This window comes from Centroberyx gerrardi, chromosome 5 (assembly GCF_048128805.1).
Source record: "Centroberyx gerrardi isolate f3 chromosome 5, fCenGer3.hap1.cur.20231027, whole genome shotgun sequence".
Taxonomy (NCBI): Eukaryota; Metazoa; Chordata; class Actinopteri; order Beryciformes; family Berycidae; genus Centroberyx; species Centroberyx gerrardi.
The window spans coordinates 31845878-31870130 of record NC_136001.1 but is presented as its reverse complement, the minus strand read 5'-3'; the positions used below and the strand labels follow the sequence as shown (position 1 = coordinate 31870130).

Here is a 24253-nt window from a genome sequence, read left to right as displayed (position 1 = left end):
ATACCTACAATTTAAATATGAAATCTGAGTAACACATGATATGAAATGTCGAACAAATATTTGCCAGTGATGCAGTTTATCTGAAATGAAACAAGAGGTGTTTGTACATCCAAATAAGAAGCAATTGCATATGAGTTTGTAGCAGAACAAAATATGCAAAAAGTCAAAGAATACACAAACTTGATTGTAAGGTAAAATATTTTAGGATTAGAATAATTTTGCTTTTCACACATTGTGAAACATTTACACACATTCCCAACTGGGAGCTGCCCAGTACAACCAGCGTCTCCTACTGGATTTAAACCAGGATATAAACCTCCAGGTCTCAATCACACTTCTCTGTCATTTAGGCTGCTGCCTGCCCATATTTGTTCCACAGCAAACATCTATGCAGAAAGATCAGCTTTGCTTCGCTGACTTGCAACGGGACAAAAACACAAACTTCCTGTTGATCTGATTTTGGGAAACTGAACCCCTGAAGACATTGTGTGAATCCATGACTTCTGATTGCTTATTGCATCTAGTGCTGAAACCATTCGTCGATTAATTCATTAGTCAGTCAACAGAAAATGTACTCATTTCTGTTTTCTGTTTTCATTTCATTTCACATTTTTTGTCATTTCTCAAGTAAATACACCAAATATTTGCTGGTTACAGCTTCACAAATTCTAAGATTTGCTGCTTTCTCCATTTTGTTTTATTATAAAATGAAAACTTTTTTTGGCTGCTTGTCAAAATAAATAAGAAATTTTAAGAATCACTTTGGACTCTGGTAACATGTGATGGGCATTTGTCATTATTTTTGACATTTTATAAACTAAATGATTAATCGATAAATCAAACAAATGATTGTTATATTAATTGATAATGAAAACAATCATTAGTTGTGGCCCTAATTATATCCACTGTTTAAAGAAAGGCAGCTTTTGTATGATTTTGCAATCTGTCCCCAAATAACAGTTGTTAAAATGTTGAAACTGATGTTTATGTGATACATGATATATTAGGCAGTACCATGAGTCAGTTATCATCATCATCATCATCACCATCATCATCGTCAACGTCATCATCATCATCATTAAATGTGCTGTTTCAGTGTTACAGAGACCTTCAGTGGTAAAATCTTTAGTTCAGTTAAAGTTTCAATTAGTGGAAACATCTTGTCAGTGAAAGTGTGTGTGAAGGTGTGTATGTGTGTGTTAGTATCAGGATCAGAGAATGACAGCTTTCCTCTGTTCCAGTCCAGTTGTACTCTGATCCTCTGGAGCTTCTTCTTCACTGGGAGATCAGTGGCTGGATCTGGTGGGGAGAGTGTTTGGTATTTACCATTACAGAACCATATTACCCATAATCCATCTCTTACTACTCCCTTCCTCTGGACAGACTCTGCTGCCACGCCCACCAGCCAGAATGTATTGTCTCCAACCTCAACATCCCAGCTGTGAGTTCCTGAGTTAAAGCCCTCAGATCCCACGACAAAGCAGTTGTCAAACCTCTCTGGGTTTTCAGGAAGCTGCTGAATCTCTCCACGTCTCACACTGGTCAGATCCTCAGACAGGATTAATGTTGGATTGGCAGTGTTTGGGTCCAGAATCACAGGAGTGTAGGAGACCATCTCCTTCATCTTGTCCCAGACTGTGAAGCTCAGGTTGCCCAGGTGTTTGGCCTCGTCTATCAGAGCTCCTGAGACCAGCTGTGGATCCTCCAGCAGGGGACGCTGGACTCTTTCCACTGTAGCCTTGTAGTTCTGCAGGAACGAGACGTCTTCAGCTCTCAGCTCCTTCTCTACGGCTCTGACTGTGTCTGAAAGAGCTGCTATCTCTCTACTCAGACCCTCAATCTTCTCCTTCATCATCCGACACTTCTGCTCCTCTTCCTCCCTCAGTGCAGCGATCCTGGCCTCCTCTTCCTCTTCTAGAAACTGGTGAAGCTTCTTAAACTTCTCCTTAATCTGCCTCTCTGTGTGTCCAGCCTGGACCTTAATGTGTTCTGCTGTTTGATCACAGTTTTCTTTGACTTCATTAAAGAGCTCCAGTTTCTCCTGTAAGGGCTTCAGTGATTTCTGGAGTTCCTCCTTGTGATCCTGTGCAGCTTCGTCGATGGGTCTGAATCTGTGGTTGTTGTGTGTTTTTGAATCTCGACAGACAACACACACTGGCTGCTGATGGTCCAGACAGAAGAGCTTGAGTTTCTCAGAGTGCAGACTGCAGAGAAGCTCAGATCCTGCTGAAGCTCTCTGATCTCTCTCCAGTAAGAAAGCCTCACACAGGTTCTTTAACGCCAAGTTACGAAGTGGTTCGTCTTTTGAAGATCTTCTGTTACAAACTGGACAATCATGTATTTGTTTCTTTGTCCACCATTTCTGCAGACAGGCTTTACAGAAGCTGTGGCTGCATGACAGGATGACAGGATCTTTAAAGATGTCATGGCAGACGGGACAGGAGAGATCCTCCTCTGATCTGGAAGCCATTTTCTCTCTGAGTGAAGCTCAAAACTCACCAGGCAGACCGCTCAAACAGGAATCCAGTCAGTCAGTTGTGGCACCACTCCCTCCTCTAGAAAGTTCCCTGAAAGTTACTTTCACTTTGAGTCGTGGTTCTTCTAAAACTTATATTCAGTGTGTGGAGTCAGCAGCAGGTTGAAGTGGCAGTATTCCAGTATTCCCAGTATTCCCAGTATTCCCTCCTGTAGCTGTCCTCTCTCAGTGGAAGTCGTGGGTTTGGTCTGAAGGTGAATCTTATCGTCTGTCTCTCTGTCTGTGTCTCTTCTCAGTGAGGAGTGGAAGAATGACAGCCTCTGTTTCCTGGTTTGTCTCAGGTGAGTCAGGTCAGGGGCGGAGCTTTGTGTCTTATTGATACACACACACACACACACACACACACACACCATTATTTCCTCACACACATCATTGATACATGAGCTGGTCAAAAACATTTTTATTTACAATCCTTTTCCCATGTACTTTTTCCCCAAATTGTACTTGTTAACTACAGGAATGCGAACCTTACAACTGTCATAACATTTTCTTTCACACTGGATTGCATTTTCCTTGATTTGAAACTCACAACCCAAAACTGAAAAACAGCAGATGTCTGGAAAATATCTACTTTTCAGAGGTGAAAGAAACCAATATCAACTAATCTAGTTACTATGCTAAAGTACATTTTTTTGAGTTACGGTAGTTAGGATTTTTAAAAGTCTCAGCCTTTTCTTCTCCTTGAATAATCTTTAAATCATTCCCTCTTGGAATTATTAGTGAGATTTCTTTCTGGACTTTAAGGTAGTGAGTGCAGTGAGACTTGTCATTTACAGTAAACAGTCATAACTCTGGACTTTACACTGACTCTGCATTCAAGTGTTGTCGGGTCGTACTTTTCTACGAGTCGGGAACACGTCACAACTCGGCCATCCTAATAGTTTGAGTTCACGTGCTTTATGGTGGGAAAATTGGAGGAAGTTTCCTCAACTGTTTACAACTTCTAGGCTAATGTTAGCAATTGAGCTAGCGATAGCCTAGCTAGCAAGCAATATTTGGCTATTTCAGGGGATTTTGAATGTAAATACCACAGGAAATTGAATGCCGTAGCAGTATAGTTATCAAGGAATATATTTTACATTTGTACTTGTGGTTCATTTTCGGCTTCATTGTATGATTTTTGTTAGGGGTGTGTTCACGAGGAGACAGGACCCAGATGCAGAATCGAACAAAAAACGGTTTTATTTCCAATAATAACAGAGAAACTCCTTGCGGGAAAAAATGAGACCACGAGCAGGCAAAAAATAACTGAGAGTGCCCCGGAGGGAAAAAACTCTAGAAAACTGGAACTACAGTTTCAACAAGAGATACGCAGTGAATACACTATGACGGGAGGTCTCCACGAGAGCGAGGCGGCAGGAGACTTGAGCATGAGCGGGAATCAACTGGCACTGGGGGAAACTAGGAGTAGGCTTAAGTAGCCGGGCTGATGACAGGATGAGAAACAGGTGTGCCTGTGAGCCTCGCTCCCGTGGAGATCGGGCCCGCCCCTCTGCATGGACCTGCTGAGGCAGAGGGAGAAAAGGAAGAGGATTAGGTGGGCGGGCAGAACACAAGAGCCAGATCATGACAGTACCCCCCCCTAATGGACGCCTCCAGGCGTCCTACCTGGCTTACCCGGGTACCTAGTGTAGAACTCTCGCAGCAGTTGTGGGTCGAGGATGAGGGAGCGCGAGATCCAGGAGCGCTCCTCGGGACCGTACCCCTCCCAATCCACCAGGTACTGATATCCTCGGCCCCGCCTGCGGACGTCCAGAATGCGGGTGACAGTGTATGCTGGGTGACCCTCGATGAGACGGGGGGGAGGAGGCGGTGGCACTGGTGGTTGGAGAGGGCTGACCGAGACAGGTTTCAGGAGGGAGACGTGGAACACCGGGTGGACGTTCAGTGAGGCAGGGAGGCGGAGCCGGACGGCACTAGGGTTGATCACTTTCTCCACCGTGTAGGGACCGACGTACCTGGGGGCCATTTTCCTGGACTCGGTCTGGAGGGGAAGATCTCGTGATGACAGCCATACCTCTTGACCCACCTTGTAGTTGGGAGCAGGGATCCGGTGGCGGTCCGCCAACCGCCGATTCCGTTCAGCGGTCCTACCCAACGCTGCCCTGGTCTCACGCCACACCTGTCTGACCCGGCGGAACTGGGCCCGAACCGAGGGCACCGCCGCATCGGACTCCTGGCTGGGGAATAGAGGGGGTTGGAACCCCGTGTTGATCATGAACGGGGACATACCCGTGGCCGAGCTGATCAAGGAGTTGTGCGCATACTCCACCCAGGGAAGGTGTGTCGCCCAGGAGGAGGGGAGCCGGGAGGCGACGCAGCGGAGAGCAGTCTCCAGGTCCTGATTGGCCCGTTCCGTTTGCCCGTTAGATTGGGGATGGTAGCCGGAGGTGAGACTGGTGGCGGCCCCCAGAGCCCGACAGAAAGCCTTCCATACCTGGGAGGTGAATTGTGGACCTCGGTCCGATACGATGTCCTGGGGGATACCATGGAGCCTGAACACATGCTGAACTAGCAGATTAGCGGTCTCCAAGGCGGAGGGGAGCTTGGGAAGGGGAACAAAATGAACCGCCTTGGAGAACCGATCCACAATAGTCAAAATGGTGTCGTTTCCTTCTGAGGGAGGTAGGCCCGTAACAAAATCCACTGCTATGTGAGACCAAGGGCGTGGAGGAATGGGTAGGGGCTGGAGGAGACCCGCCGGGGGACGGTGTGAGGCCTTGTTGCGAGCACACACCGTGCAGGCGGCAATGAAGGCTCGAACATCAGCAGCCATGGACGGCCACCAAAAACGCTGCTGAACCAATGTGAGGGTGCGATGGACTCCCGGGTGGCAAGCTATCCGGGAGGCGTGTCCCCAAGAGAGCACTGAAGATCTCGTGACCATGGGAACGAAAAGCCGTCCGGGAGGGCACCCGTCCGGCACAGTTTGTCCCTGGAGGGCTTCCTGGACCTCCTTCTCGACCCGCCACCGGAGCCCCCCCACCACACAGGCGGGAGGAAGGATGGTCTCACTGCTGGGCTCTCTCTCTTCCTCGGAAAACTGTCGGGAGAGTGCATCTGGCTTGACGTTCCTCGAACCGGGGCGATAGGTGAGGGTGTAGGAGAACCGGCCCAGGAAGAGAGCCCAACGGGCCTGACGGGAGTTGAGGCGCCGCGCCGTGCGCAGGTATGACAGGTTCTTGTGGTCTGTCCACACGATGAATGGCTGCGCCGACCCCTCCAACCAGTGCCGCCACTCCTGAAGAGCCAGAACCACTGCCAATAGCTCTCGGTTTCCCACGTCGTAGTTGCGCTCCGCAGGACTGAGGCGACGAGAGAAGAAAGCGCAGGGGTGGAGCTTGCCGTCAGCAGGCTGGCGCTGGGAGAGGACGGCCCCGACCCCTGAATCCGAGGCATCAACCTCGACCACAAACTGCTGCTCAGGATCTGGGTGAGTAAGGACAGGCGCATTGATAAACATGTCTTTCAGTGTGCCAAAAGCAGCATCAGCAGTAGGTGACCAGGCAAAGTTTACTTTACTCGAGGTGAGGAAAGAGAGAGGGGCCGCTATCCGGCTATAGTTTCTTATGAACCGTCTGTAAAAATTAGCAAACCCTAGGAAGCGTTGTAGTTGCTTGCGAGTGGTGGGAACAGGCCACTCCCGGACTGCCTCCACCTTTGAGGGGTCGGCCCGCAGCTGCCCCTTCTCCACCACGTATCCTAAGAAACTGACAGAAGACACATGAAACTCACATTTCTCAGCCTTGACATAGAGCTTGTTTTCTAGGAGTCTTTGTAAGACATCCCGGACGTGACTAACATGTTCCTCTTGGGACCGGGAGAAAATCAAAATGTCATCGAGGTAAACGAAGACAACCTTGTTTAGTAAGTCTCGTAACACATCATTTACCAAACATTGAAAAACTGCAGGAGCATTAGTCAGTCCAAAAGGCATCACCCGATACTCAAAGTGTCCCAGGTGCGTGTTAAACGCAGTCTTCCATTCATCCCCCTCACGGATCCTGACGAGATGGTAGGCGTTTCTCAAATCTAATTTTGAGAAAACGCAGGCGTCGTGTAGGGGGCTGAACGCAGAGTCTATGAGTGGAAGAGGGTACTTGTTCTTGACTGTGATGTCGTTAAGTCCTGTGTAATCAATACAGGGGCGGAGCGTTTTGTCCTTTTTCTCAACGAAGAAAAAACCCGCCCCTACAGGTGAGGAAGAGGGCCGGATCAGCCCCGCCGCTACCGAGTCAGTGATATAACTCTCCATAGCTTCCCTTTCAGGCTTGGAGAGGTTATACAACCGTTTGGTAGGGAGGGGTGACCCGGGGAGCAACTCGATTGCGCAGTCGTAAGGTCTATGCGGGGGAAGGGTGCTGGCAGAAGTCTTACTGAACACCTCCTTTAAGTCATGATACTCGGAGGGAACATTAGTCAGGTCAATTACCTCGGGTTGCTGGCAGGAGCTGGAGATCCGGGCCGGGACTGCAGATTGCAGGCAGTGAGCATGGCAGTGCAGGCTCCACTTGCGGATGGTGCCCGTGACCCAGTCAATGTGGGGGTTATGCAGCTTGAGCCAGGGAATGCCCAAGATGACGTTGTTAAGGGGAGAGGTGATGACAAACAATTCTATATGCTCGTGATGATTGCTGGAGAGAAGTAGCCTAAGGGGCTCAGTCTTGTGAGTAACAATTTCCAACAATTTACCATCTATGGAGTGGATCTCCTTGGGTGAGGTTAGCTTATACACAGGTAGGCCATGGGCTTTAACGAAACCAACGTCAATGAAATTGTCATCTGCCCCCGAGTCGACCAAGACCTCGACCGAGAGGGAGTGTTGTGTGGCGTGAATCGTACCTGCTACCCGGAGGCGTGAAGCGGAGGCTGACGAGATTCGGCTCACCAGGAACCTCCTGTTCCCCGGTGAGCCTGGCCTTTTGGCGCCTCCGGGCAGCGGCTGACGTAATGTCCCTCTTGGCCGCAGTAGAGGCAGAGTCTCCCTGTCATCCGTCTCTGTCGTTCTGCTGGGGTCAGGCGCGCCCGTCCGAGCTGCATGGGTTCCTCCGCTGGGGGTTGGCGGGACTCGTGGGCGAGGAGGGTGGAGCCTTGAGTGGGTGGTGCGGGGTCCTGGACGGGAGGCGAGGAACCGGCTGCAGGTCGTCTTCTCCTGGTTTCCAGCCTTTCCCTATTCCTCTCCCTCAGTCTGTTATCTAGTCTGATGGCTAAATCTATGAGTTGGTTAAGTGAGGAGCATTCTTCACGCACTGCCAGCTCATCTTTAATTTCACTGGAGAGCCCTTTACAAAAAACAGCCTGAAGAGCTGCGTCCCCCCACCTGCTCTCCGCGGCTAGAATGCGGAAACTTACAGCAAACTGTGACACTGGCTGGTTTCCCTGCTGAAGATCCAGCAATTGACCCACTGCCTGTCTACCCTTGACTGGGTGGTCGAAAACCCGCTTCATCTCATCTGAGAATAGTTTGTAGTCAGTGAGGAGGTCTGATTGCTGACCGGAGATAGCTAAGGACCAGGCGGCTGCCTGTCCTGTGAGAAGACTCATGACAAATGAGATTTTAGCTGACTGAGAAGCATATGTATTGGGCTGTTGGCTAAACACTAGTGAACACTGATGGAGAAACTGAGCACATGTCCCTAAATCACCGGAGTACCTGGCCGGTATAGGGATGTAGGGCTCTCTGGTTTGCTGCGCTGGACTGGCGGCCTGGTCAGGTGCTTGGAGTTGAGGGGAAGAGCCGGAAGGTGGAATCACTTGGTCTTTGATGGCCTCCAGTTGGCCGCCCAGTTGAGACACGCTGGCGGTGAGCTGCTGCAGGTGTTCCATCACCTGAAGCAGGGAAGACTCGTGCTGATTCACCACTGCTGCCTGGCTGGAGAGCGCCCGCTTAAAACTCTCAGATTCTGCTGGGTCCATCTTGGCCAGTTGATTCTGTTAGGGGTGTGTTCACGAGGAGACAGGACCCAGATGCAGAATCGAACAAAAAACGGTTTTATTTCCAATAATAACAGAGAAACTCCTTGCGGGAAAAAATGAGACCACGAGCAGGCAAAAAATAACTGAGAGTGCCCCGGAGGGAAAAAACTCTAGAAAACTGGAACTACAGTTTCAACAAGAGATACGCAGTGAATACACTATGACGGGAGGTCTCCACGAGAGCGAGGCGGCAGGAGACTTGAGCATGAGCGGGAATCAACTGGCACTGGGGGAAACTAGGAGTAGGCTTAAGTAGCCGGGCTGATGACAGGATGAGAAACAGGTGTGCCTGTGAGCCTCGCTCCCGTGGAGATCGGGCCCGCCCCTCTGCATGGACCTGCTGAGGCAGAGGGAGAAAAGGAAGAGGATTAGGTGGGCGGGCAGAACACAAGAGCCAGATCATGACAATTTTTTTCCGTTCACGTACAACTCTGTGCTCTGTTCAGCCATGTTGCAAATATACAACGGGGCCAAGGCAGCTTCACATGTTGGCTGCTCCAAATGGCAGTGAGAGGTAACAGTGTAAAAAGTTTTAACTTCAATACTGTGCAATTCTGTGCACCATGATTTTGTTTTATTTGAATTTTATAGTTTCACATTTGCAGAATTTTCTTTACAGTCTGAACATGCTGACTGTGTAGATCTCAGACACAAAACCCAAATAACAAGCAATTTCAAATGATTTTGTAGCAGAACAAAATATGCAAAAAGTCAAAGAATACACAAACTTGATTGTAAGATAAAATATTTTAGGATTAAAATAATTCTGCTGTTTCACACATTATAAAACATTTACACACATTCCCAACTGGGAGCTGCCCAGTACAACCAGCGTCTCCTACTGGATTTAAACCAGGATATAAACCTCCAGGTCTCAACGTGGGAAGGTGGGAAGTCGGAAAGTAATGGGAGTAGAGCAAACGCATCGTTGATTTTGTTATTTTCATAGAATTTGTTGACGATAAGAAATGTATTTAAAAACACCAGCCGTATCCTTTAAGTAAAAATACCAAACATTTGCAGGTTACAGCTTCACAAATTCTAAGATTTGTTTCATTATAAAATCAAAACTTTGGGGTTTTTTGGCTACTGGTCAGACTAAATAAGCAAGTTTAAGAATCACTTTGAAATCTTGTAACTTCTGAAGCGCATTTGACATTATGTTTGACATTTTATAAACTAAATGATTAATCGATTAATTGAAAAAATAATTGTTAGATTAATTGCTAATTAAAATAATGATTGGCTGCAGCCCAAATTGTGTAATTAAAGGCAGTTTTTGTATGATTTTACAATCTGTCCCTAAATAACAAAGATTGGTGAAAATGTTGAAACTGATATTTATCTGATACAAGATATATTATGCAATACCATGAGTCAGTTATCATCATCATCATCATTAAATGTGCTGTTTCACTGTTACAGAAACCTTCAATGGTAAAATCTTTAACACAGTTACAGTTCTAATGAATGGAAACAGCTTGTCAGTGAAAGTGTGTGTGAAGGTGTGTATGTGTGTGTTAGTATCAGGATCAGAGAATGACAGCTTTCCTCTGTTCCAGTCCAGTTGTACTCTGATCCTCTGGAGCTTCTTCTTCACTGAGAGAACAGTTTCTGGATCTGGTGGGGAGAGTGTTCTGTATTTACCATTATGGAACCATATTGCCCGTAATCCACCCTTTACTCTTCTCTTCCACTGGACAGACTCTGCTGCCACGCCCACAACCCAGAATGTATTGTCTCTAACCTCAACATCCCAGCTATGAGTCCCTGAGTTAAAGCCCTCAGATCCCAGGACAGAGCAGTACCAGTCAAGCCTCTCTGGGTTTTCAGGAAGCTGCTGATTCTCTTCCCATCTCACACTGGTCAGATCTTCAGACAGGATGAGTTCTGTAGTGTTTGGGTCCAGAATTACAGGAGTGTAGGAGACCATCTCCTTCATCTTGTCCCAGACTGTGAAGCTCAGGTTGCCCAGGTGTTTGGCCTCGTCTATCAGAGCTCCTGAGACCAGCTGTGGATCCTCCAGCAGGGGGCGCTGGACTCTTTCCACTGTGGCCTTGTAGTTCTGCAGGAACGAGACGTCTTCAGCTCTCAGCTCCTTCTCTATGGCTCTGACTGTGTCTGAAAGAGCTGCTATCTCTCTGCTCAGACCCTCAGTCTTCTCCTTCATCGTCCGACTCTTCTGTTCCTCTTCCTCCCTCAGTGCAGCGATCCTGGCTTCCTCTTCCTCTTCTAGAAACTGGTGAAGCTTCTTAAACTTCTCCTTAATCTGCCTCTCTGTGCGTCGGGCCTGGACCTTAATGTGTTCTGCTGTTTGATCACAGTTTCCTTTGACTTCATTAAAGAGCTTCAGTTTCTCCTGTAAGGGCTTCAGTGATTTCTGGAGTTCCTCCTTGTGATCCTGTGCAGCTTCGTCGATGGGTCTGAATCTGTGGTTGTTGTGTGTTTTTGAATCTCGACAGACAACACACACTGGCTGTTGATGGTCCAGACAGAAGAGCTTGAGTTTCTCAGAGTGCAGACTGCAGAGAAGCTCAGATCCTGCTGAAGCTCTCTGATCTCTCTCCAGTAAGAAAGCCTCACACAGGTTCCTTAATGCCAAGTTACGAAGTGGTTCGTCTTTTGAAGATCTTCTGTTACAAACTGGACAATCATGTTTTTGTTTCTCTGTCCACCATTTCTTAAGACAGGCTTTACAGAAGCTGTGGCTGCATGACAGGATGACAGGATCTTTAAAGATGTCATGGCAGACGGGACAGGAGAGATCCTCCTCTGATCTGGAAGCCATTTTCTCTCTGAGTGAAGCTCAAAACTCACCAGGCAGACCGCTCAAACAGGAATCCAGTCAGTCAGTTGTGGCACCACTCCCTCCTCTAGAAAGTTCCCTGAAAGTTACTTTCACTTTGAGTCGTGGTTCTTCTAAAACTCCTATTCAGTGTGTGGAGTCAGCAGCAGGTAGAAGTGGCAGTATTCCAGTATTCCCAGTATTCCCAGTATTCCCTCCTGTAGCTGTCCTCCCCCAGTGGAAGTCGTGGGTTTGGTCTAAAGGTGAATCTTATCGTCTGTCTCTCTGTCTGTGTCTCTTCTCAGTGAGGAGTGGAAGAATCACAGCCTCTGTTTCCTGGTTTGTCTCAGGTGAGTCAGGTCAGGGGCGGAGCTTTGTGTCTTATTTATACATACACACACACACACACACACACACACCATTATTTCCTCACACACGTCATTGATACATGAGCTGGTTCAAAAACATTTTTATTTACAGTCCTTTTCCCATGTAGTTTTTCCCCAAATTGTACTTGTTAACTACAGGAATGCGAACCTTACAACTGTCATAACATTTTCTTTCACACTGGATTGTATTTTCCTTGATTTGAAACTCACAACCCAAAACTGAAAAACAGCAGATGTCTGGAAAATATCGACTTTTCAGAGGTGAAAGAAACCAATATCAACTAATCTAGTTACTATGCTAAAGTACATTTTTTTGAGTTACGGTAGTTAGGATTTTTAAAAGTCTCAGCCTTTTCTTCTCCTTGAATAATCTTTAAATCATTCCCTCTTGGAATTATTAGTGAGATTTCTTTCTGGACTTGAAGGTAGTGAGTGCAGTGAGACTTGTCATTTACAGTAAACAGTCATAACTCTGGACTTTACACTGACGCTGCATTCAAGTGTTGTCGGGTCGTACTTTTCTACGAGTCGGGAACACGTCACAACTCGGCCATCTGAATAGTTTGAGTTCACGTGCTTTATGGTGGGAAAATTAGAGAACGTTTTCTCAACTGTTTACAACTTCTAGGCTAATGTTAGCAATTGAGCTAGCGATAGCCTAGCTAGCAAGCAATCTTCAGCTATTTTAGGGGATTTTGAATGTAAATACCACAGGAAATTGAATGCCGTAGCAGTATAGTTATCAAGGAATATATTTTACATTTGTACTTGTGGTTCATTTTCGGCTTCATTGTATGAATTTTTTTCCGTTCACGTACGACTCTGTGCTCTGTTCAGCCATGTTGCAAATATACAACGGGGCCCAGGCAGCTTCGCATGTTGGCCGCTCCAAATGGCAGTGAGAGGTAACAGTGTAAAAAGTTTTAACTTCAATACTGAGGCAATTCTGTGCACCATGATTTTCTTTTATTTGAATTTTATAGCTTCACATTTGCAGAATTTTCTTTACAGTCTGAACATGCTGACTGTGTAGATCTCAAACACAAAATCCAAATAACAAGCAATTTCAAATGATTTTGTAGCAGAACAAAATATGCAAAAAGTCTAACACTATACAAACTTGATTATAAGGTAAAACATTTTAGGATTAGAATCATTTTACTGTTTCCCACATTACAAAATATTTACACACATTCCCAACTGGGAGCTGCCCAGTACAACCAGCGTCTTCTACTGGATTTAAACCAGGATATGAACCTCCAGGTCTCAATCATACTTCTCTATCATTTAGGCTCAGGGCCGTGTACAGACTTTTAGGAAGGCAGGTGGTCAACTGTAAACCCCCCCACCACCACCATCACCACCACCACAAAAATCCACCACAAGTGTCAACTCAGTTTAACTTATTAGGGCCCGAGCACCGACCGGTGCGAGGCCCTATTGTAATGCAAGGAATTATTATTATTTTTCCCCCGAATGAATCGCATTTTTGAGGGGTTAAAGGTGCTCGAAAACGCACGCAACTTTGCACATGCCTCAGAGTGGTGAAAAATTACATATTTTATGCATCTTGCGCATGGGTGTGGCAAAATGGCTCAATAGCGCCCCCTACAAAATTTTAAAAAAATACCCCTCGCGCTACATTTCACCTACATGTACGAAATTTTGTAGGCACATGTATCATGTCCAGACTTAAAAAAAACCTCATGGGTGCCATGACATAAACCCAACAGGAAGTCAGCCATTTTACATTTATTGTGGCATTTTTTGCCATTTACAGGGGTCATACTTTAACGAACTCCTCCTAGGAGGTTAATCGGATCCACCTCAAACTTGCTCAGCGTATATAACAGACCTTGACGATGAAAAGTTGGTAAAAGCTTGAGTTTTCGTCCAACGGCGTGGGCGTGGCGAGGCGTGGAATTTCCATGTTTCGCCATGAAACAGGAAGTGCTATGTATCTCCACTGTACATGGTCACATCTGCCCCAAACTTCACATGTTTGATAAGTGTCTCGGCCTGAGCACATCTACAGACCAATATTCACTTCTGGTCATAGCGCCACCTACTGGCAACACAGGAAGTGGTTTGTAACTCGGCTGTACGTGGTCAAATCTGCCCCAAACTTCACATGTTTGATAATTGTCCCGGCCTGAGCACATCTACAGGCCAATATTCAGTTACAGTCATAGCGCCACCTACTGGCAACACAGGAAGTGGTTTGGAACTTGGCTGTACATGGTCAAATCTGCCCCAAACTTCACACATTTTATGAGCGTCCCGGCCTGAACACATCTACAGGCCAATTTTGAATCATAGTCATAGCTCCACCTACTGGCAACACAGGAAGTGGTTTGTAACTCGACTGTACATGGTCAAATCTGCCCCAAACTTCACATGTTTGATGAGAGTCATGGCCTGAAGACATCTACAGGCCAATTTTGAATCATAGTCATAGCGCCACCTACTGGCAAAAGGAAATGACATGTTTTATACTGAAAATTCAAAGCCGCGTCGACCGGTCAGTGTCCAGTAACGATGCCGCGGCTGCGGCACACCCCGACGTGCACAAAGGTGCGAGGGCCCGATCATTGCTGCTTTAATTATTTTAGAACTTTTAGAACATTTTTTGGCAGTTTTTGTATGATTTTGCAATCTGTCCCTAAAAAAACACAGATTTATTAAAATGTTAAAACTGATATTTATCTGATACATGATATATTAGGCAATACCATGAGTCAGTTATCATCACCATCATCATTATCATCCTTAAATGTGCTGTTTCACTGTTACAGAGACCTTCAATGGTAAAATCTTTAGCACAGTTACAGTTCTAATGAATGGAAACAGCTTGTCAGTGAAAGTGTGTGTGAAGGTGTGTATGTGTGTGTTAGTATCAGGATCAGAGAATGACAGCTTTCCTCTGTTCCAGTCCAGTTGTACTCTGATCCTCTGGAGCTTCTTCTTCACTGGGAGATCAGTGGCTGGATCTGGTGGGGAGAGTGTTCTGTATTTACCATTATGGAACCATATTACCCATAATCCATCTCTTATTGCTCCCTTCCTCTGGACAGACTCTGTTGCCACGCCCACTACCCAGACTGGACTGTCTCCAACCTCAACATCCCAGCTGTGAGTTCCTGAGTTAAAGCCCTCTGATCCCAGGACAGAGAGGCGGTATTTAAACCTCTCTGGGTTTTCAGGAAGCTGCTGTCTCTCTCCACGTCTCACACTGGTCAGATCCTCAGACAGGATTAATGTTGGATTGGCAGTGTTTGGGTCCAGAATCACAGGAGTGTAGGAGACCATCTCCTTCATCTTGTCCCAGACTGTGAAGCTCAGGTTGCCCAGGTGTTTGGCCTCGTCTATCAGAGCTCCTGAGACCAGCTGTGGATCCTCCAGCAGGGGGCGCTGGACTCTTTCCACTGTGGCCTTGTAGTTCTGCAGGAACGAGACGTCTTCAGCTCTCAGCTCCTTCTCTACGGCTCTGACTATGTCTGAAAGAGCTGCTATCTCTCTACTCAGACCCTCAATCTTCTCCTGCATCGTCTGACACTTCTGCTCCTCTTCCTCCCTCAGTGCAGCGATCCTGGCCTCCTCTTCCTCTTCTAGAAACTGGTGAAGCTTCTTAAACTCCTCCTTAATCTGCCTCTTTGTGCGTTGGGCCTGGACCTTAATGTGTTCTGCTGTTTGATCACAGTTTCCTTTGACTTCATTAAAGAGCTTCAGTTTCTCCTGTAAGGGCTTCAGTGATTTCCGAAGTTCCTCCTTGTGATCCTGTGCAGCTTCGTCGATGGGTCTGAATCTGTGGTTGTTGTGTGTTTTTGAATCTCGACAGACAACACACACAGGCTGCTGATGGTCCAGACAGAAGAGCTTGAGTTTCTCAGAGTGCAGACTGCAGAGAAGCTCAGATCCTGCTGAAGCTCTCTGATCACTCTCCAGTAAGAAAGCCTCACACAGGTTCTTTAACGCCAAGTTACGAGGTGGTTCCCCTTTTGAAGATCTTCTGTTACAAAGTGGACAATCATGTATTAGTTTCTCTGTCCACCATTTCTTAAGACAGACTTTACAGAAGCTGTGGCTGCATGACAGGATGACAGGATCTTTAAAGATGTCATGGCAGATGGGACAGGAGAGATCTTCCTCTGATCTGGAAGCCATTTTCTTTCTGAGTGAAGCTCAAAACTCACCAGGCAGACCGCTCAAACAGGAATCCAGTCAGTCAGTTGTGGCACCACTCCCTCCTCTAGAAAGTTCCCTGAAAGTTACTTTCAGTTTGAGTTGTGGTTCTTCTAAAACTCCTATTCAGTGTGTGGAGTCAGCAGCAGGTAGAAGTGGCAGTATTCCAGTATTCCCAGTATTCCCAGTATTCCCTCCTGTAGCTGTCCTCTCTCAGTGGAAGTCGTGGGTTTGGTCTGAAGGTGAATCTTATCGTCTGTCTCTCTGTCTGTGTCTCTTCTCAGTGAGGAGTGGAAGAATCACAGCCTCTGTTTCCTGGTTTGTCTCAGGTGAGTCAGGTCAGGGGCGGAGCTTTGTGTCTTATTTATACATACACACACACACACACACACACACCATTATTTCCTCACACACGTCATTGATACATGAGCTGGTTCAAAAACATTTTTATTTACAGTCCTTTTCCCATGTACTTTTTTCCCAAATTGTACTTGTTAACTACAGGAATGCGAACCTTACAACTGTCATAACATTTTCTTTCACACTGGATTGTATTTTCCTTGATTTTAAACTCACAACCCAAAACTGAAAAACAGCAGATGTCTGGAAAATATCGACTTTTCAGAGGTGAAAGAAACCAATATCAACTAATCTAGTTACTATGCTAAAGTACATTTTTTTGAGTTACAGTAGTTAGGATTTTTTAAAGTCTCAGCCTTTTCTTCTCCTTGAATAATCTTTAAATCATTCCCTCGGAATTATTTGTGAGATTTCTTTCTGGACTTGAAGGTAGTGAGTGCAGTGAGACTTGTCATTTACAGTAAACAGTCATAACTCTGGACTTTACACTGACGCTGCATTCAAGTGTTGTCGGGTCGTACTTTTCTACGAGTCGGGAACACGTCACAACTCGGCCATCCTAATAGTTTGAGTTCACGTGCTTTATGGTGGGAAAATTGGAGGAAGTTTCCTCAACTGTTTACAACTTCTAGGCTAATGTTAGCAATTGAGCTAGCGATAGCCTAGCTAGCAAGCAATCTTCAGCTATTTCAGGGGATTATGAATGTAAATACCACAGGAAATTGAATGCCGTAGCACTATAGTTATCACGGAATATATTTTACATTTGTACTTGTGGTTCATTTTCGGCTTCATTGTATGAATTTTTTTCCGTTCAGTTCAACTCTGTGCTCTGTTCAGCCATGTTGCAAATATACAACGGGGCCAAGGCAGCTTCACATGTTGGCCGCTCCAAATGGCAGTGAGAGGTAACAGTGTAAAAAGTTTTAACTTCAATACTGTGCAATTCTGTGCACCATGATTTTCTTTTATTTGAATTTTATAGCTTCACATTTGCAGAATTTTCTTTACAGTCTGAACATGCTGACTGTGTAGATCTCAGACACAAAACCCAAATAACAAGCAATTTCAAATGATTTTGTAGCAGAACAAAATATGCAAAAAGTCAAAGAATACACAAACTTGATTGTAAGGTAAAACATTTTAGGATTAAAACGATTTTGCTTTTCACACATTATAAAACATTTACACACATTCCCAACTGGGAGCTGCCCAGTACAACAGCGTCTCCTACTGGATTTAAACCAGGATATAAACCTCCAGGTCTCAACGTGGGAAGGTGGGAAGTCGGAAAGTAATGAGAGTAGAGCAAACGCATCGTTGATTTTGTTATTTTCATAGAATTTGTTGATGATAAGAAATGTATTTAAAAACACCAGCCGTATCCTTTAAGTAAAAATACCAAACATTTGCTGGTTACAGCTTCACAAATTCTAAGATTTGCTGCTTTGCTCCGTTTTGTTTCATTATAAAATCAAAACTTTGGGGTTTTTTGGCTACTGGTCAGACTAAATAAGCAAGTTTAAGAATCACTTTGAAATTTTGTAACTTCTGAAGCGCATTTGACATTATGTTTGACATTTTATAAACTAAATGATTAATCGATTAATTGAAAAAATAATTGTTAGATTAATTGATAATAAAAAGAATCATTAGCTGCAGCCCTAATTGTATCCACTGTTTAATTAAAGGCAGTTTTCGTTTGATTTTACAATGTGTCCCTAAATAACACAGATTGGTGAAAATACTGAAACTGGTATTTACCTGATACATGATATATTAGGCAATACCATCAGAGTCAATTATCATCATCATTATTATCATCGTCAAAGTCATCAATGTCATCATCATCATTAAATGTGCTGTTTCACTGTTACAGAAACCTTCAATGGTAAAATCTTTAGTTCAGTTAGACAGTAAATGAATGGAAACAGCTTGTCAGTGAAAGTGTGTGTGAAGGTGTGTATGTGTGTGTTAGTATCAGGATCAGAGAATGACAGCTTTCCTCTGTTCCAGTCCAGTTGGACTCTGATCCTCTGGAGCTTCTTCTTCACTGGGAGATCAGTGGCTGGATCTGGTGGGGAGAGTGTTTGGTATTTACCATTACAGAACCATATTACCCATAATCCATCTCTTATTGCTCCCTTCCTCTGGACAGACTCTGTTGCCACGCCCATGACCCAGTCAGGACAGTCTGCAACCTCAACATCCCAGCTGTGAGTTCCTGAGTTAAAGCCCTCTGATCCCAGGACAGAGCGGTAGTCAAACCTCTCTGGGTTTTCAGGAAGCTGCTGTCTCTCTCCAAGTCTCACACTGGTCAGATCCTCAGACAGGATTAATGTTGGATTGGCTGTGTTTGGGTCCAGAATCACAGGAGTGTAGGAGACCATCTCCTTCATCTTGTCCCAGACTGTGACGCTCAGGTTGCCCAGGTGTTTGGCCTCGTCTATCAGAGCTCCTGAGACCAGCTGTGGATCCTCCAGCAGGGGGCGCCGGACTCTTTCCACTGTAGCCTTGTAGTTCTGCAGGAACGAGACGTCTTCAGCTCTCAGCTCCTTCTCTACGGCTCTGACTATGTCTGAAAGAGCTGCTATCTCTCTGCTCAGACCCTCAGTCTTCTCCTTCATCGTCTGACACTTCTGCTCCTCTTCCTCCCTCAGTGCAGCGATCCTGGCCTCCTCTTCCTCATCTAGAAACTGGTGAAGCTTCTTAAACTCCTCCTTAATCTGCCTCTCTGTGCGTCGGGCCTGGACCTTAATGTGTTCTGCTGTTTGATCACAGTTTCCTTTAACTTCATTAAAGAGCTTCAGTTTCTCCTGTAAGGGCTTCAGTGATTTCTGGAGTTCCTCCTTGTGATCCTGTGCAGCTTCGTCGATGGGTCTGAATCTGTGGTTGTTGTGTGTTTTTGAATCTCGACAGACAACACACACTGTCTGCTGATGGTCCAGACAGAAGAGCTTGAGTTTCTCAGAGTGCAGACTGCAGAGAAGCTCAGATCCTGCTGAAGCTCTCTGATCTCTCTCCAGTAAGAAAGCCTCACACAGGTTCCTTAACGCCAAGTTATGAAGTGGTTCGCTCTTTGAAGATGTTCTCTTACAAAGTGGACAATCATGTATTTGTTTCTCTGTCCACCATTTCTGCAGACAGGCTTTACAGAAGCTGTGGCTGCATGACAGGATGACAGGATCTTTAAAGATGTCATGGCAGATGGGACAGGAGAGATCCTCCTCTGATCTGGAAGCCATTTTCTCTCTGAGTGAAGCTCAAAACTCACCAGGCAGACCGCTCAAACAGGAATCCAGTCAGTCAGTTGTGGCACCACTCCCTCCTCTAGAAAGTTCCCTGAAAGTTACTTTCACTTTGAGTCGTGGTTCTTCTAAAACTCCTATTCAGTGTGTGGAGTCAGCAGCAGGTTGAAGTGGCAGTATTCCAGTATTCCCAGTATTCCCAGTATTCCCTCCTGTAGCTGTCCTCCCTCAGTGAAAGTCGTGGGTTTGGTCTGAAGGTGAATCTTATCGTCTGTCTCTCTGTCTGTGTCTCTTCTCAGTGAGGAGTGGAAGAATCACAGCCTCTGTTTCCTGGTTTGTCTCAGTTGAGTCAGAACAGGGGCAGAGCTTTGTCTCTTATTTATACACACACACACACACACACACACACACACACACACACCATTCTTTCCAACTCAGCTTAGAACCAGCTCATTAATTATGAGCTGGTTCAAAAATATATTTATTTACAGATCCTTTTCTCATCTAATTTTTCCCAAAATTATTCTTGTTTAAAACAGGAATGCAAAACTGTCATAACATTTTCTTTCACACTGGATTGCATTTTCCTTAATTTCAAACTCACAACCCCAAACTGAAAAACAGCAGATGTCTGGAAAATATCTACTTTTCAGAGGTGAAAGAAACCAATATCAACTAATCTAGTTACTCCACTAAAGTACATTTTTTGAGTTAAGGTACTTTGAATTTTTAAAAGTCTCAGCCTTTTCTTCTCCTTGAATAATCTTTAAATCATTCCCTCTTGGAATTATTAGTGAGATTTCTTTCTGGACTTGAAGGTAGTGAGTGCAGTGAGACTTGTCATTTACAGTAAACAGTCATAACTCTGGACTTTACACAGTCATTTTCATTTCATTCCAAAATCTTTGTCATTTCTCAAGTGAAAATACCAAACATTGCTTACAGCTTAACAAATTCTAAGATTTCCTGCTTTTCTCTATTTTGTTTCATTATAAAATGAAAACTTTGTTTTTTTTTGGTTGCTTGTCAGACTAAGCAAGTTTAAGAATCACTTTGAAATTTTGTAACTTGTGATGCGCATTTGTCATTAATTTTGACATTTTTAAACTAAATGATTAATCGATTAACTGAACAAATAATCGTTAGATTAATTGATAATGAAAATAATCATTAGTTGCAGCCGTAATTGTATCCACTGTTTAATTAAAGGCAGTTTTTGTACGATTTTACAATCTGTCCCTAAATAACACTTGAAACTGATATCCTCCTAGCTATTAATACTAGATGTTCTATTGGAGAGGATAATTTGGACCCTTTCTTTACTAAGCTCTCTGCTCCAGTGACTTCAAAAGAAATAGCTCACATTTTTTATTTAACCATTGACACTGGAATAACTCTTAAAGTTTGGAAAACAGCACACGCACTTCCCTTGCATAAAGGCGGTGAGAAAAGTGATCTTAATAACTATCGCCCTATATCAAAATTATCCTGTCTCCTGGAGTCCTTAGTAAACGAGCAACTTAAATCATTTCTTTCAACTTCTGCTGTTTTGAGCCCCTATCAGTCCGGCTTTAGGGCTAATCACAGTACAATTACTGCCACTTCACTAGTTTTAAATTACATTGTGTCTGCTCTGGATAATAGACAACATTATGTTGCCGTTTTTGTTGACCTGTCGAAGGCTTTTGATACAGTCGCATTACTGCTGCATAAGCTTTCAGCCATTGGCTTTGATTCCATTGCAGTAAGATGGTTTCAAACCTATCTAACGGATAGATTTGCTGTCTCTGATAAGATACGTATAGTGAAAGGGGTTCCTCAAGGATCTATTTTGGGGCCAGTACTGTTCACTATTTATATTAATGATGTTGTCTCTGCCTTAAATAATTGTCATGCCCATCTTTATGTGGACGATACAATTATCTACTGCTTCGCTGATTCTGTACAGCAGGCTGTGGCGAACCTGCAGCTTTTTTTTGACCTTCTGCAGGGTGCACTCTCAGATCTTAGGCTGGTGCTGAATTCGCAGAAAACAAAGTTAATGTTTTTTTTCTAGAGCCAGAAACATTGACTATAATAACCTCCTCATCTCCACCGTGGGGATACCATTGAGAGAGTTAATGAGTATAAATACCTTGGAATTTGGCTCGATGATAAACTGTTATTTAATTATCATATTGACAATCTTGTCAAAAAATTGAGACAGAAACTGGGCTTTTTATATAGAAACAGACCATACTTCCCAGTGTTTTGCAGAAAGAGGAAGCAGTATTTCTTTCTGTTCTTGACTACGGTCATGTAATCTATAGAAATGCGGCTGCTTCCACACTTAAACCCTTGGACACTATATATCATTCTGCCCTACATTTTATTACTGGTGATCCTTATGGAACGCATCATTGTGTTTTATATAAAAATGCAGGCTGGCCTTCCCTTTCTATGAGGCGGGACAAGCACTGGCACATATTTATTGATAAGGCCCTGTTTGGGAGATTACCTCCTTATATTTTGAATCTTTTAATCTGGAGCCCTGGGCCCTACCAGACTCGTTCTTCCAACAACCTCATGCTTCAGGTTCCTAGAGTCAATTCTGAACTTGGAAAAACTGCTTTTAGCACTGTGCTCCTTACTCTTGGAATAACTTAACAAAACCTGTTAAAACATGAAACACCGATACCTGTGAGTCTGTTTAGTGGTCTTGTCTCAAGAGGTGTCTAACTGTACCTGTTTTAAATAGCCTGTTTTTTTTATATATATATATTTTACATTATATTTAGATAATGTTGGTTTTAATTGGTCATTGTAATTCTCGGCACCATTGTAAATGAGGAACCCATCCTCAATGTTTTAAAGGTTGAATGAATTAATGATATTTATCTGATACATGATATATTAGGCAATACCATGAGTCAGTTATCATCATCATTATCATCATCGTCAACATCATCACTGTCATCATCATCATCGTTAAATGTGCTGATTCAGTGTTACAGAAATCTCCAATGGTAAAGTTCTGTTTGGCAGTAAATGAATGGAAACAGCTTGTCAGTGAAAGTGTGTGTGTGTGTGAAGGTGTGTATGTGTGTTAATTTCAGGATCAGAGAATGACAGCTTTCCTTTGTTCCAGTCCAGTTGTACTCTGATCCTCTGGAGCTTCTTCGTCACCTGGAGATCAGTGACTGGATCTGGTGGGGAGTGTGTTCTGTATTTCCCATTATTGAACCATATTACCAAAAATCCATCCCTTATTGCTCCTTTCCTCTGGAGACTCTGTTGCCACGCCCACTAAACAGAGTGTATTGTCTCCAACCTCAACATCCCAGCTGTGCGTGTGAGAAAAAAATACTCATTTCATAGTAAAGTAGGCCTATATCATATATATATATCTTAAAACTCCACTGACTGACACCTGCGGCGAGTTTGAAGGTTAACCACCGGTCGGGGTCAAGACCCAGGGCAAGTTCCTCCTTACAAAGGAAGACCCGCCTGACGCCATAGTGAGTGTCGGACAGCGGATACTCCAGAGAGATGTTATGATTCACTGTTTTAAGGTAAAGAAACAAGTCATTGTGCCATGACTTGGAAGTCTTTGTGCTAAGACTAGAGAGAAAGAAAAACGTTTGAGCTCACTGTTAATTAATAGTTGACGAGCTATTACACAACCTTTGCGCTATAAGGTTTAGAGAATAAGTCATTGAGCTATGACTTAGAAGAAAATAACCTTTGTGCCAATGTTATTACAGTCTTTGTGCCAAGACTGAGAGAACTGTGTGTTCTGAGAACTGTGTTCAACAACCTTTGTGCCAAGGTTGATAGAAAAAGAGAGAGAAAAAAAAAGAGTGGTTAGTTAGGCCTAAATCAAATAGTATCATATAATTATAATATAATTATAATTCATACAACTATAAGTGATTATAGAAATGTTCATAATCAATATATGATTAGGGATTAGTACCCCAGTGTCTGGGGTACGCTGCTCGGAATGAAAGTGTCATACAAGCTACCTGGCTGATTTCACAAAGAATTATGAATGAATGTGAAACTATAAGATTCTGAATAATATCAGTATCTGAGGTATGTCGCTCGGAACGTAAGTGTCATACAAACTGCCTGATATGACTGATACAAGGAATCTTGTGCATGAGTGAATATACTCTATCAGGGCTGGACTGGGACAAAAAATTGACCCTGGCATTTTTGGCCCAGACGGCCCACCACAATCGGTCGGACACCACCCACCAGTACACCATCCTTGCGGTCCCCTCAAATATGCGTACCTACTGTAGTATTCCCCCAAACCACTACAAAGCTGAGTAGTAAGTGCCGTGGACGAGTGGACCAGTGTACTCACTCGCTCTTGACTGACTCCCTGGTGATCAGAGGTGGCCGTGGAGTACACAATCTCCATACTCAAGTAGAAGTACAAGTAATCGTCAAAGAAAAAGCTCTGCTAGAAGTCAAAGTATCATTTCAAATTATTTAATAAAATTTAAGTATACAAGTATGTATAAAGTATACAAGTAAGTCAAAATGTTGCCTGTGAACTCCAATGATAATTGATTGAGTTAATCACAGTACCGGTAATTACATGATCACAGTACCGGTATCTTTAATCTTGAAAAATGTAGAGAGATAGTTGCATGTACTGTATACTTACTTAGTGGAAAAGGCTGCATGGCCCTCTGAACACCCTCAACAACAATGGCATCCTGAGTGAGTGAGTGAGAGAGAGAGAGAGAGAGAGAGGAGACATGATAAATTAGATAAATTATAGATT

General features: G+C 44.3%; 4 protein-coding genes across 4 annotated transcripts; all 4 read right to left on the bottom strand.

The window, feature by feature from the left end:
* Positions 1-915: 915 nt before the first annotated feature.
* On the bottom strand, positions 916-2763 carry LOC139916489 (nuclear factor 7, brain-like). The gene has a single exon (XM_071905389.2). It carries the CDS (start codon positions 2468-2470, stop codon positions 1079-1081), a length of 1392 nt encoding a protein of 463 aa, XP_071761490.2. The 5' UTR covers positions 2471-2763; the 3' UTR covers positions 916-1078.
* A 7148-nt stretch (positions 2764-9911) lies between these two features.
* LOC144539353 (E3 ubiquitin-protein ligase TRIM39-like) lies at positions 9912-11583 on the bottom strand. The gene has a single exon (XM_078283749.1). The coding sequence runs from the start codon at positions 11298-11300 to the stop codon at positions 9912-9914; it is 1389 nt and encodes a 462-aa protein (XP_078139875.1). The 5' UTR covers positions 11301-11583.
* A 2861-nt stretch (positions 11584-14444) lies between these two features.
* On the bottom strand, positions 14445-15856 carry LOC139925860 (E3 ubiquitin-protein ligase TRIM39-like). The gene has a single exon (XM_071917363.2). It carries the CDS (start codon positions 15848-15850, stop codon positions 14456-14458), a length of 1395 nt encoding a protein of 464 aa, XP_071773464.2. The 5' UTR covers positions 15851-15856; the 3' UTR covers positions 14445-14455.
* Positions 15857-18081: 2225 nt separating this feature from the next.
* On the bottom strand, positions 18082-19766 carry LOC139925850 (E3 ubiquitin-protein ligase TRIM35-like). Its single transcript, XM_071917345.2, has one exon. It carries the CDS (start codon positions 19471-19473, stop codon positions 18082-18084), a length of 1392 nt encoding a protein of 463 aa, XP_071773446.2. The 5' UTR covers positions 19474-19766.
* Between the last annotated feature and the right edge of the window lie 4487 nt (positions 19767-24253).